The 13,966-nt window shown below is 34.4% G+C and overlaps 1 protein-coding gene across 1 annotated transcript in view; it reads left to right on the top strand.

Moving 5' to 3' along the window:
• Window positions 1-1,564: 1,564 nt before the first annotated feature.
• LOC145686290 (uncharacterized) overlaps window positions 1,565-13,966 on the top strand; it is a 72,498-nt gene continuing 60,096 nt past the window's right edge. The window contains exons 1-3 of the mRNA XM_081759428.1: window positions 1,565-1,986; window positions 5,941-6,081; window positions 10,260-10,429. Coding sequence (XP_081615554.1) covers window positions 5,953-6,081; window positions 10,260-10,429 — 299 coding nt within the window. The 5' untranslated portion in view covers window positions 1,565-1,986; window positions 5,941-5,952. The remainder of the gene's footprint in view (window positions 1,987-5,940; window positions 6,082-10,259; window positions 10,430-13,966) is intronic.

Genomic DNA, 13,966 nt, shown 5'->3' with positions numbered 1-13,966 from the left:
CTCTACTACATCCGAAGTTTTGTGAATGCGAATCAAGTTGTAATATCTCTTTCAAACCTTCAATGTGAAATATTTTTGATTGAAAATTCATATCTTAAAGTTTTCAGAGCAATAATAATAATAATAATAATAATAATAATAATAATAATAATAATAATAATAATAATAATAATAATAATAATAATAATAATAATAATAATAATAATAATACTGTGTTAATTTCCTTTGTGTGCAAAATAGAGTGAATGTCGCAAATGTCGCTCCTGTTATTATTATGCTTCTGTGGTAACCGCTATGTTCACTTTAAAATAAATAAACTAAATAAAATTAGAGATTGCAAAATCAACCAACTTTCTAAGAAAATTTTCTCCATGAGTAAAAAACCCGTTTTTGCTATTTCAAACGTATTAGTCAATAATTATATGTATTCGTAAAATCATTATTTGAGGAACAAAGAGGAAATATAAATTGAATAAAAAGTTGCGCTTTGTGTATTAATTAGATCTTCATATTTTAAAGAGAAAACAAATAAAATTATAAATATCTTCCACTCCAAGTTCTTTACTTACATCTGCCCATAATTTGTTCACGACGTGTCGTTTGTGGTAATCTGGATGACTTTGGATCCACAATGGAACTTTATAAAAAACAAAATTTATTAAAACATCAACATCTATTTCCATTATTATTTTCATTTTTATCTCCGCACCTCGCACCGTCGACTACTTTCACGCAAAAAGAACTTTCTTCTCTCACGTAGCGCTCAATTTCTCTGCAGACGACGCTCCATTCGCATCAATTCGGACGAACAATCCCAGCATGTTGGGATCGTTCGCATTCGCATCTTTTCGTCGATTTTCGCAATTCGCAGGTCGGAACTAGTTGAGGCACTCCAATTCATTTACACGTGCTGGGAAATTCGCATTCGCATTCGCAATCGCATTCGGATGCAATGGAGGCGCGGCCTAAGTGCCTGATTATACAGGAAACGTGTTAGTCGAACTCTTTAGTATGTCACTAATGACTCGTCAGAACGACTTTGCATAAGGCCCTATATTTCTAAGAAAAAGATCAATTTTGTAGATTATGATGCATAATAACAATATTTTGTAAAGTAACTAGCAATATTTCTCATGGTAAGCAATTACGAAGCGAATTACGCATGTAGTTTGATCAAAAGCTGAATTTTGGAGTACGACAGTGGCCGTTACGGCGAGTACTTCCTGTGTGGCGATACTGTGTGAGAAAGAGAGTTAAGTGGGAATTCCTAAATACCTACACTACCTTACACATTACACTTTCTATTACACTTACACGTACATACATCCCCGTCCTTTTTATACTCTTTCTTTTTCATTTTATACTTCCTACTTTCCTCTAACGTTTTGTCCTGTTGAACTTGGCTTGCAGCTCTCTTTCACTGTCTGAACTTCTTTCCCGATTGTGTCCTTTCTTCCCAATTGTGTCCTGTATTTTATTCAATTTTGTTCCTGAATCCTAAATCCTCCGTAAGAGGTACACATTTGAATATTTTGCATTCGTAGCACACACGCCTAGCGAGCTGGTACCCCTACCTATGTCACCGGTAATGGTCTACGACAAGACAAGATAAGAAAGAACAGCTGATATTTGTTTTTGTATTAGCGTATCATAATTCTGATGCTCGTAATTGTAAAATGACTGGATAAATTTAGTTTTGTGAATTGTTCATCCTTCTTTTGGATTATTAAATGAGAACTGCGTAGAAGTTAAGTTCGGAATCATAACAACAAAGATGTAAACAAAAGGAAAACTTACTTCGTGAACTTCCTTACTGGTTTTCATAAATAAAATTTTAGCGTAAATTAAGAAATTGGCGGTTTTAAATTTAGATAAAGCAGTTATTTGATATTTCGCTTACCTTATTGAAATGCGTTGCTTATCGCATTTATTTGAAAGTACACTCCATGATTAGCCGGAATTGTTGAGAGCAGATTTAAGTGCAAGGTAAATTAAGTGAATATACAAATGTGCAGATTAAGAATACGGATTCATTTTGGTAATTTACGTTTAAAATATGTAATTTCGCAAAGAAAGATGTGGTTTATTAGGCTAAGGCTCCACAGGTGACGCGAAAATAAAAGATAAAAATTGAATTTACAATGTGTCATGAAAATAGAGAAAAAAGTTTGCTTCATTTTTCGTACTTTTAAGACATTTTGCACGGAGTATGTTTAGTACAAGGGGTTCAGAAGCACGTAAAAAACGGACCCCCATCCCCGGAAACTAAATTAATCCCCCCCAAAAAATTACAGGAGAAATGAATTATTCAAGTACTTAGACGTAACATAACGTAACCAAATCTAACATAAACTAACCCAAGTTAACCTGCACTAACCTAATATTAATAGAAACTTGTGAAATTGTATCATTTTTGAAAAATTATGCAGGACCCCTACACTAATATAGCATAAACTAAACCAACCGAATGTGAACAGAAATTACCAAAATTGTAACATTTTTTACAGAAAAGAGCTGGACCCCTTCTGTTAAACATAGGCCATTGTTATTTTCCTCGCACATGCTCAAATAATTGCATATAAATTGATAATATGCGTGCTAACTAATGTACCATGAATACTATTTCTCATGCAATGAACGCACCAACGTCTGCTAGGCTAGAGTAGAGTAGAGTAGGGTTAGGTTAGACAAGATTAGATTAGTAAAATAGGTTCGAACGTCTTCTACGATAAGGTAGAAAATAAAGTAGAGTAATATGGTATAAGGTAGATGAGGTTATTTTAGGTTAAAATGTTTTCTTCAGTTTTACGTCGCAAGAATATGTCGTGTAAGCTAAAAAGATGGTGATAACTTGAATGAATGAGAAGGCTAAATGAATAAACAGGAGGAAACAGGAGTGAGAGGCTTCCTAAGATTAGATAAATGCTCATATATTGAGTTTACAAGTACCTTATGTGGGTTTTACAGTGATACGAGTTCCTGTAGTACTTGCAGTGGTTTGACAGCGATAAAGCTACACATCTAAACATAGATCTGGTGTTCTAAGGGTTCTAGGTCAAAACAGCGCAAACAATAACAGCCATGGGCGAAAACCGCGTTTGTAAATAAAACGTGGACAAAAACAGCACATGGAAAAAATCGCGCAAGGACAAAACCAGCGCATGCAAATACCACGTGAACAATAAGAGAGCATGAACAAAAACAGCGCATGCAAATACAGCGTGTACAGAAACAGCGCATGGACAAAAACTGCGCAAGGACAAAAACTACACATGCAAATACCGCGTGGACAAAAACAGCGCATAAAAAATCCGTGCAAGAACAAAAACAGCGCATAGAAATATCGCGTGGACAAAAACCGCGCAAGGACAAAAACAGCGCATGCAAATACCGCGTGGACAAAAATAACGCATGAACAAAAACCGCGCAAGGACAAAAATAGCGCATGTAAATACCGCGTGGACAAAAACAGCGCATGGACAAAAACCATAGATGAACATTTTGCACTAGGCCCGCTAGCGCTCGAGCTTACTTCTTTCAATTGGGCTCGCGTTTCCGACTATTTCTCACAATCACTCGCGCTCGCGGTCACTTGGGCGCGCACTCACCTCTCCTAACTGTGCTCGTAGTCACTCGGGCTTGCACTAACACGAACGGGTCAAGATATGAATTAGGTTGAAAACCATTGCCACAGACTGTTTAAAATATTTATAGACATCTAAAGATGAGCGAGAAACAATTACAAAAAAAGTCCCTTAAGTAAGACAACTCAAATGTCTTTACTGTGTTTCAGGTTGCGTAACTGACAGGCAATCTTCCTAGTTAACTAGATATAAGGACAAAAACAGCGCATGTTAAAAATGAGTGTACCAAGTTTCGTTTTGATGGACGGAATAGATATGAAGCGAAAGGTTGTATACCAATACCCTATGTATATACAAAACCGAACCGATGACTTGATCTATAAAGAGAACACAATTTAAAAAAGTATAAACGCAATACTATTTATTGAGATATCGAGAATTGTACAACGTCTGCTTTGGGAAAGGATGTGCATTGCGCGCCATACATGCGCTATTTTTGTCATAGGTGTCCAAACTCACGAGCTCGGGCTCGTGAGCCCACTCGTGCTCAGCTGGGCTCGGGCTCAATAATTGAGCGACAGCCCGAGCCTCATTTATATAAGTGAGCGCGAGTCCGAGTGAGAGTGAGGCCAATCAAGAGAAGTAAGTGCGATCGCGAGCCCAGTTTGGGAAAGTGATTGCGAGCGCGAGTCCAGTTAGGAGAAGTGATCACTAGCGCGAGCTCAGTCGAGAGAAGTGAAAGCGAGTTCGAGTGAACGCGACCCATTCGAGGGAATTGAGTGCGAGCCCGTGTGATCGCATACCCACTTTGGGGAAATGATCGCGACCTCGAGCCCGGCTGACAGAAGTGAGCGCGAGCCCAAGAGAGTACGAGCTCAGTTGAGAGAAGTGAGCGCGAGTTCGAGTGAACGCGAGCCCACTTAGGATTAGTGAGCGTGAGTCCGAGAGTGAACGCGAGCTCACTTAGGATTAGTGGCCGCAAGCCCACTCGAGAGTATTGAGTGCGAGCCCGTATGTGAGCGAGTCCAGTTTTGGGAAGTTATCGCGAGCCCAGTTCACAGAAGTATCGCAAGCTCGAGCCCGGTTGAGGGAAGTGTGTGCAAGCTCGAGTGAGTGGGAGCCCAATTGAGGTAAGTGATCTCGAGCCCAGTTGAAAGAAGTGTGCTGCAGCGCAAGCGAGCTTAGTGCAAAATGTTCATCTATGATTTTTATTCACGTTGTATTTGCATGAGCTATTTTTGTCCTTGCGCGGTTTATGCCCTTACGTATATCTAACTAGGAAAGTGCCTGTCAATTATGCAACCTGAAACAGTGTAAAGACATTTGGGTTGTCAAACTGACTTCTGCTTAACTTTGTTGACTTCCGCTGTAATTGTTCCTGACTCATCTTTCCTAAAGATATCTATAAAAATTGTAAACAGTCTGTGGAAGTTGACTTTTACGTGCGAATGGAAGTTGACCATTTATAATTACCATGCAATTACTGTCAGATTAAGTAAGAAAAGAAAAATCAAGATGGAAATTTCAATAACCTCTCAAATAATAAGGCACATAAATAAACTATTACCGATGACATTTTGTTTTCTTTCATGTTTTCTGTGTTTATTGTGGCCTACCTAGTGAACAAAACAAAGTATGAATTTAGCATTTACATGAATTATAATTGTATGGAAAGATTATTTTTATTACTATTATCATTAATTTATTTATTTATATTTGAACATAATTTGCAGACTCAGTGCTTGAAAACAAATTATACAATCAGTACATAGCTAAGAACATCTCATTCAGAGTATCAATTTACGGAATAAGTAAAACAAATCTGTTGTGTACAAATAGTGCAAAGCACTCACTTATAAGTAATTTACTTAGTACTTTTAATAGTAGATGAAAACAATCAAAGAGATAAGCACTGTGATGAATTATGTATTATGTTCTAGCGTCTTAAACAAATAGTTTGTACACACTTCTGTTTTATACATAATTTATATTTACTCGTATATTTTAGCATTAGATGCGTCTAAACCTGACAGTTAGAGCTATTTTAATGCTTTTTTTTTTTTTTTACTGTATTTGACTGCTTTTATGCTACGATATTGTACTTAGTACGATATGCAATACTTAATTTTATACTTCATACTGATATTTGATACAAATGCATTCATTTACCACATATATTTAGTTACTACCATATACTGCTATACTTGGGTAAGGCTTTTCTTAGCACTTTAAATATGCAATTAAATATTATTATTATTATTATTATTATTATTATTATTATTATTATTATTATTATTATTATTATTATTATTATTATTTGTTTATTTTTAATATACATTTTTATTTCATATTCTAGGTGTTGATCAGGATGTCTGCGGCTTATGTGGATACAGTTGCTCTTGGATGCTCCTACGATGCATATGATACAGACGTACAAAAAGTTACACAATCGATACCGATATCTGAGGTACCAGATGTTTCAGGGAAGGAACAGATTGTACGTAACTATTTCGTTCACAAGAATTTGAGCAGTATAAATAGTCCTATAAATAATTACTGAAATATGTTCTAGGGTGCAATTTTCAAGCGTGTTTCATTTCACAGTGTGAAACTGCGATAGACTTTCAAGCAACGGAAATTCAATACTCAATATTCTATGGCGATTAACATTAAAACCGGAAGTGATAGTAATGGATGTTATTTCTAGTTGCAGTAAAGGAATAAATCAGAGATGAAATATTTTTGGTATTAAGTACATATCAAGAACTTCTTGTCGCTAATTGTTACCGTTTTATTCATTATGTGATCAATGCTGTAACCAAAAAATAATGGATTTTCAACACTTGTGGTTTCAACAGACAGATAAAAGTAGAGACAAACCTCATTTTTAAAACGCTGAAACTGTCAAAAATACTGCATTTAGGTATCTCTTGCCGTGGTCTATGTAAATAAATATGAAACTCGAAAGTATTAATAAATGCCAACCAGTTCCAGTTTTGATAGAGTTTTGCATGTAGCGGTGGTATGCTTTTTGAGAAGCTGAATCAATTGCTAAAAAACACTTGTCGCTATCTATTACCACTTTTAGACTTCGAAACTATGCTATGCATGCGTGTATACAACGACTTTGTCCGTACATCCGTCTGTCGACATCTATCAGAGCAAAATCGGTAAGAGATATATAGATGCCTTTTTTGCAATCGGTTCATTGTCCCAAAAATAGGTTCCATTTTCCTCATTAACCCTCTATTCAAACCGAAAGTGATTCAGATTAGCCATTTCCGATTTCAACACTTATTGCAATAGAACAAGTATGGTAATGATGTAATGATGTACAACTTCAAGTTTGAGTATTGAATTTTCATAGTTTGGAAGTCTTAGTTTTACACTGTGAAACGCAGCTCACTTGTTCTATAGTGATCAACGTTTAAAATATTTTCTAAATATATGCCGTTTTTGCTCTATGGAAATAAATATTGGAACCGAAAGTACTAATAAATTTCAACCGCTTTCGGTTTTCGTAGTATTCGCATGGTGATAGTATGTTACCTTAAGACGCTAAATCGATTACAAAAGAAAAGCTTTTCGCTATTACCGTTTCTGTTCTATCGCAGTGAACGTTGAAACCCGAAATGGTTGATTTCTACCACCTCTGGTTTGAATAGAAGGTTAATGGAGGATATGAACGTATTTATTGGGCGCTGAATATATTCCCCAATAAAAAATAGCTTCTCAATATTATTTTCTGTTTTTGCTTTCTGGAAATCACTATTTTAACCAAAAGTACTAGTAAATTTTAATTTTCTGTATCCATAGTGTTTGCGTGTTGATGATATTTTTTTTTAAGACGCTAAAATAGATTGCTAAGAAAACGCTTTTCGCTATTGGCGTATTTGTTTTATAACGATGAATGTTGAAACCGGACATAGTTGATTTCTGCCATTTGCGTTCTGAATAGAGGGTTAGTGGAGGATATGGAACCTGTTATTGGGACACCTGAATATATTGCAAATAACCACTTTTCAATATCGTTTACTGTTTTTGCTATATGGAAATCAGTATTGAAACCTTCAGTACTAGTAAATTTAAACCACTCCGGTTTCGTTAGTCTTGTGGATGGGGGTGTTACATTAATAGAATCATGGAAGCCCCTGAAATCAGGTAAATGTAAATCGATGTGTAAGTTTACCATTAAAAACAAGCGAAGCCTTATTCCAGTCCTTCTGAAAATTTTGCATTTAAGAAGTGAAGGGGTAATTTGTGTAACTTTTTCCTTCACATTCAGATCCAGACTATCTTTATCATTATCACGGACAAACGGCTAAACTACTTTAAATTAATTTTTGAACTTAGCACAGTTCTTGAGCCGACTTTTTTTTTTTTATCATATCACATTTATTAAACAATATTCTGAAGGAGAATTTGTCTTCGAAATGTACGGAAAAAATAGAATGTCTCTGTAGCCCCTCAGGTTTGGAAGTTGTAACTCTGTTCATAAATTCTTTATTAAAAATAAGTCGACACATGTCGCAGCGGTTTCGAAAAAATCCGCACCTAAAAGGGGAAGTGGGTATGTTTTTAATAATATTTCAAATTCCGATTTTGTATTCATAATATGGCCAACTGTGGCGAAGGTGACATTAATTTCCGAATCGCCACTGAAATTCTCTTCCAGCAGTGTATGCTGTTATTTTCCAGAGGACAAGTGGTTTGTGAAGAACAACAAAAATTTGAAAAGAAACTAATAAAAAGAAAATTTATGAAAAAGCGTGTTGAGAAAAAAAAGGGACATTATTAAAAAGAAAGAAAAGTAACAAGAAAAGAAAAGAATGAAAAATGTTTGGCTTATTGTATTGTATTGGATACCTGTATTTTAAAAAATACCTGTTGTATTGTATTGGATACCTGTTTTTTTTTTTTTTTCTACTTTTGCGTTCTAAAAGCAACGAGCGAAAAAGTCAAGGTCTTCTGCTCTGAGTTCGCAGCCACGGGCCGCGTGACGTATTATGTAGTGCCTGTTGTTTTCGTGGCTGTCGGCTAGCGGTTGCTTCCTCGAGTTGAAGCATTGGATTGATACAGTAAAGATCTAATTGAAGAAATGGGTAATGGAGTACTGAAATTTCGTTGTCAACGGCCGGTTTAAGCGTATTATTTTCAAATATTATTTTCACTCGTTCATTTTTCCACCGAGTCAGGAGTATTTCAAGGCGATTATAGGAGTTGGATTGAAATTACTCTGCCTTTTGAAGGATTTTTCCTGGAAATTTACATTTGTGGTTGAAATCTGGGTTGATGCCGTTTAAGCCGAGGTTGGATGAGTGGAGCAGGGGTTGCTGTTAATTTAGCCCAGCTGTGAATTTCTTTGGTGAGTACCTGTTTTTTCTTTTTGGTTTGTTGGTTTCGTTTGGATTTGATTTCTAATTCAATTTGTTAGTGAATTTGTCCATAGGATTTGACGTAGGTTGTCGAGAATTTTTTAGTTGGTTTTATTAATCATTTTTTCTTCAGAATTTTGCTGGTTAATTCTCGCTTTGCTATTAAAATATATTTTGGCAAACTTAAATCTTCAAAATCGAAGCCATCTCGAGTAGGACCATTAGATTCTGTGGGTAACGGATCCGACCAACTAATTAATTATTAGAATAATGAAACTTTGCTCGGGAGAATTGTTAATTGTGTAATTTACGGTATATTTGATCGGAAAGAATATTGGTTGCGTACTGAGAGCAGAAAGATCAGTACTCTATTTAAAAGTATTAAATTAAATTAAGTCTTGAGTAAAATCTTGATTTACTTTGATAAAGACGATTGGTGTATGATAAATTTGATGAAACTTTGAAGTAAGCTGAATGTTGGATTTATTTAACCTTGGTTATTAGAACTTTTCAAGTAATTTTACCATTCGTGTTTGCATTAATTATTGTTGTTGTTAACGTCATAGTATCAATATTGTATTTGAGAAATATTCATTGCTATAAAATTGTTAAATAAATTGTATTCTAATAGAAATTATTAGCTTTTTTTTAATTTTAAAATACTGAAAATCGTTTTCTGGAATTTAGAATTAGTGGATTAGAATAAGACTATTTGCTCAGTTTAATTGTATGATCTTCAAGGCATTTTTACTAATTGCGCCCTGCAATACCGGATTTTCAACGACGGGATTTTGTTTTCCTTCTGCATTTTTTGGAAGTTAAATTCCGACTGTTTGACTAACGGCTGTAAAGAGCGCTACACAACCTGAGGCTAGAGTTGAATCGTTTAATATTAATTTTTGAACACTTGAATCAACCTGGGTTTATATCATTTCACTTCGATTGAAATGCATATAATAAAGAAACGAAGTGGATTGTTGCAAATGATCTTAAAAAAATAATCGCGATTCTTTTATATTGTGACAGACCATATCCTTTAAATAGCTCCATGAAGAAGAAAATCCATGGTGATAAATCAGGTACGACCTATCGGTCGTTCCTCATTTGTGTACAGGATTAAATATCCATAAATGGGTCTTATATTTTTATTAGTTTTAATTAGGAAAGCACCTTACTTTGTGATTACATTATAGAGCCGCCCCTGCTTTCAAATTTAATCATAGTTTTTGAAAAAGATAGAGCTTGCTTCAATATTATTAGAAATACAACAAATTACTCACTTTCTGTTATTTTTTTATAGGAACCTTGCCCATGTGAAGAAAGTGATTACATAATTTTTGCCGAGTTTTCGGAAGTGAAAGGCCCAGTGCCTATTTTTACAATACCTCCAAACGCACGAACTGTGGGAGACACAGATATCAATGCATTTATTATGAAAATTATGTCTGTTGATTATCAGGCAAATCCAAGGTAAGTAGTTTCAAACATTTTACAGTTTCTTACATTGAGTAGTGAAAATAAAATGTATGGTAACTACTTTGCAACTTTTTCTAGTTTTCTAAGTTCAGGTTATTAATTATCACTTTGTGCCAGTGTTTAATTCGTCGTATAAAATACTCTTACGATCACAGTGCTCACGCTTTCGATGCACACGTTTGTGTTTCAAACCAGGGTTGGCTAGTTTAAACCAAGAAACTAAATTTAAAAGCAAATCGTGTGAACTTCAAGGTGACGTTTTCCGTATCTTAAACCATCAGCGTTAATTGTATCTTGTATCTAATTTTCTCCTTGTAATCAAGGGGTTCCAGGTTCGATTTTTGATGGGGTCACAAAATTTCAAGTGCAAACCTAGTAGAGGTTTGGATGCCACTTTAGGCTGTAAGTCCCATCTTTTATAACTTCGATGTTACATAAGAGCGTTGAGCGTAAAGAAACCAAATTGTATCTCGTCTATGCTTACCCGGATGCCTGTTGTTTCATAGAGAAGCCAAAAATATATTGATAAAATATACCTTGTGATAAAAGTTGACAAAATGTATCGAATGCCTCCATATCATATCAGTTGGACTTTTTAGTTTTGTCATAGAAAATAAAAGGGTTTTTTGTTTGTCAGTTTATTTGATTGTTTGTTCATACTTGCGTTTACTTTTTAATTTCGCCGTATATATATTTCGTTTTGTATTCTGTAATATCTTTTGAGGAAGAATCTATTGAAGAAAATCGAGTAATTGAATCACATGCTTGCCTGATTTATCTTCATCCGTATATGTAATGGATCTTCTTCTACGTATGCGTAGCAATATTCTTACACATTTATTACAAATTGTTATAAAATATATTTACTTATTATTTTTAGGCCTTGTCACTAACTGAATGGCTACTACGACTCATAGTGGCGTAAAGGAAGAATCACTATATTTCAGTTAGTGACAATTACTATATTTTTGTGTATAGGCTTGTAAATAAGTAAATATATTTTATAACATATATATTAATGAAATGAGGAAACAGCAGATTTAAACTTGGATATTATGATAAAAAGGCCTTGTGTCCATCTTAAACACAAACTAAATACAACTTTCTTACAAGGCTGTCTATAATCTTTATTATAAATTAACTAGAAATGTTGCAGTTTCGGAAGTATATCACTTCCTTCTTCAGACTACTATTCCAACTGAAATCATAAATAACATTACATCATTTGTTATCTCTACCAATCAGGAATCACTTTTCATTAAAATTCAATATATATGTCCATTGTTGTGACAATTTTAAATTCTTAACAGACATAATACATTGTTAACAAATCTTTATATTTCTTTTAACATACATTAACTAAAATAAATACTAATTAACTACCTAAATATTGAAATTGTCTACCTGAATATTGAATACTAATTAACTACCTGGATATTGAAAAGACATAAATAAATTTAACCCTATATTGTCCTTATTTTCTACCTTTCTTCTCTTTTCAAAATGTACTCCCACTCTTCATTAATATTCAAACCACTATTCTAGTTCATAGCTTTATCGTAAACTTCTTTTATCCTCTTTGCTTCTTTCCACTTTCTAACCAGTTGTCTCCCTTCATATTCCAATATTTTCGCTCCTTCCCAGTTTACTTCGTGGCCTGTTTCATCGACGTGCTTGTAAATGGCATTAGTGTCTCTCTTCAATCTTACATCATCTTTATGTTGTTTTAAACGTTCTTGCATTCTCTTCTTGGTTTTCCTTACATATACCTTATCACACCTCCCACACGGTACTTCATTTATCACTCCTTTTCTACATAATTCCGCTGACGTTCTCATCTTCTTTTTCTTTATGATATCTATTATCTTCATTCCTCCTTTCCTGTACATCTTAATACCTTCTCTCTTAAAATTCTTCTATGTTCTCTGATATTACCCCTGCACTTTCAATACCATGCCATCTTTTTTTCTTGTCTTCTTCTTTCTCACTTTTCTTCCTTCTCTTCCTGCTCTTTTTCTTGCCCATTTCACTATAACTATTCTCTTTCAGCTGTTCCCATAGTCTTTCTATATTTTTCTCCTTTTATCTTCCTTCATATTTATCATTCTGATCCTCTCTTTTTCTATATCTTTCTCCTTTTATTTCTAGTTAATTTATAATAAAGATTATAGACAGCCTTGTAAGAAAGTTGTATTTAATTTGTGGATTTAAACTTATGTTTACACACCAGATCCTCTGTTAATGCGAATTCAATAACACAAAGAGTAAAAAAGTGAACGACTGAATCGGGACTCGAGTGTCCACATGTTGGTCTGAGTGGAAAGCACCGACTTCATGAGCAAGAAAGTGTAAGGCTGTTCTGGGAAGTGGACTGGGTGACGTAGTGGGTAACATATCGGCATGGGATGCCGGTTATTCCGGATTTGAGTCTGTCGTCATTCACTCTCTCACCCTTTGTGTTATATTTTATAACAGTTTGTAATTAAGTGTGTAAGGATTTTGCAGCACATACGAAAAAGATTATGCATCATATATATAAATGATGATAAAATGGGCAAATATGTGATTCAATAACTCAATTTTCTTCAATGAATTCTCCCTCAGAAGATGTTTTCAGCATAAGAAACGAAACATACGGGGAAATTAAATAAGTAATCGCAAGGTATGTAAAAAATATATTTTTTATATGATATACATTGCGTAAATCAAAATGAAAGCCTTAATATATTTCTAGTTTTAATTTCCTTGAGTGACATTTACATACTAAATTTTTAAATTAGTTCAAATTAAGACCTTTCTCATTCATTACAAATACCGGGAACGTGAATTTAAGTGATTTATTGAATTCAGTAGTACCTGCATATGCAATGTAGAAATGGCTTAGAGCCAAAGTGAAGTCAAATGATTCATTTCTTTATTCACTTCTTTTGTTGATATACAATTTAAATTAAATCACTGTATTTCTGACTCAGAGAACTAAGCTAGGGCTTCTGTACTCTGTAGTTCTGAAATTGTTCATTTATTTTAATAACTCTGTACACTGATTTCGCTTGTGCAGTTGTGTTTCATTTTGCCTTTCTAAAGTGATTCTTAAAATATTCATAAGTATGGAAGATCAGTACAACGTATTTCTATCAGGTATCCTCCGTGGGTGAGTCGGTAGACTCATCGCCTTTGTAATCAAGGGATTCTGGATTCGAGTCCAGGTAGAGGACAGTTTATCTTGGGTGGAAACCGAATCGAGTTTCGGATCCTACTTTAAAGTGAGATCCTGTCTTTCACATTCCCGCTGGTGCACAAGAATGTTAAGTTCAAACAAGCTTACTTCTGTCCATATATAATGTAAATACGAGTAAATAAAGCAAATTTATTTAAACCACAAAACCTGAAAACTTTTTTTAAAAACTGATTTTTGTCAACCTTGTTTCAAACCGAACATGGAATACGAATCAGAAGCAAACCTGAGTTACAATAATTCGGATTTCATTTTAAAACTAGGGATATCTATATATTCAACTTTTGTTAACCCAC

Source organism: Thermobia domestica, chromosome 5 (assembly GCF_964235325.1).
Source record: "Thermobia domestica chromosome 5, izTheDome1.hap1.1, whole genome shotgun sequence".
Classification (NCBI taxonomy): Eukaryota; Metazoa; Arthropoda; class Insecta; order Zygentoma; family Lepismatidae; genus Thermobia; species Thermobia domestica.
This window is presented reverse-complemented; position numbering and strand designations above follow the sequence as displayed.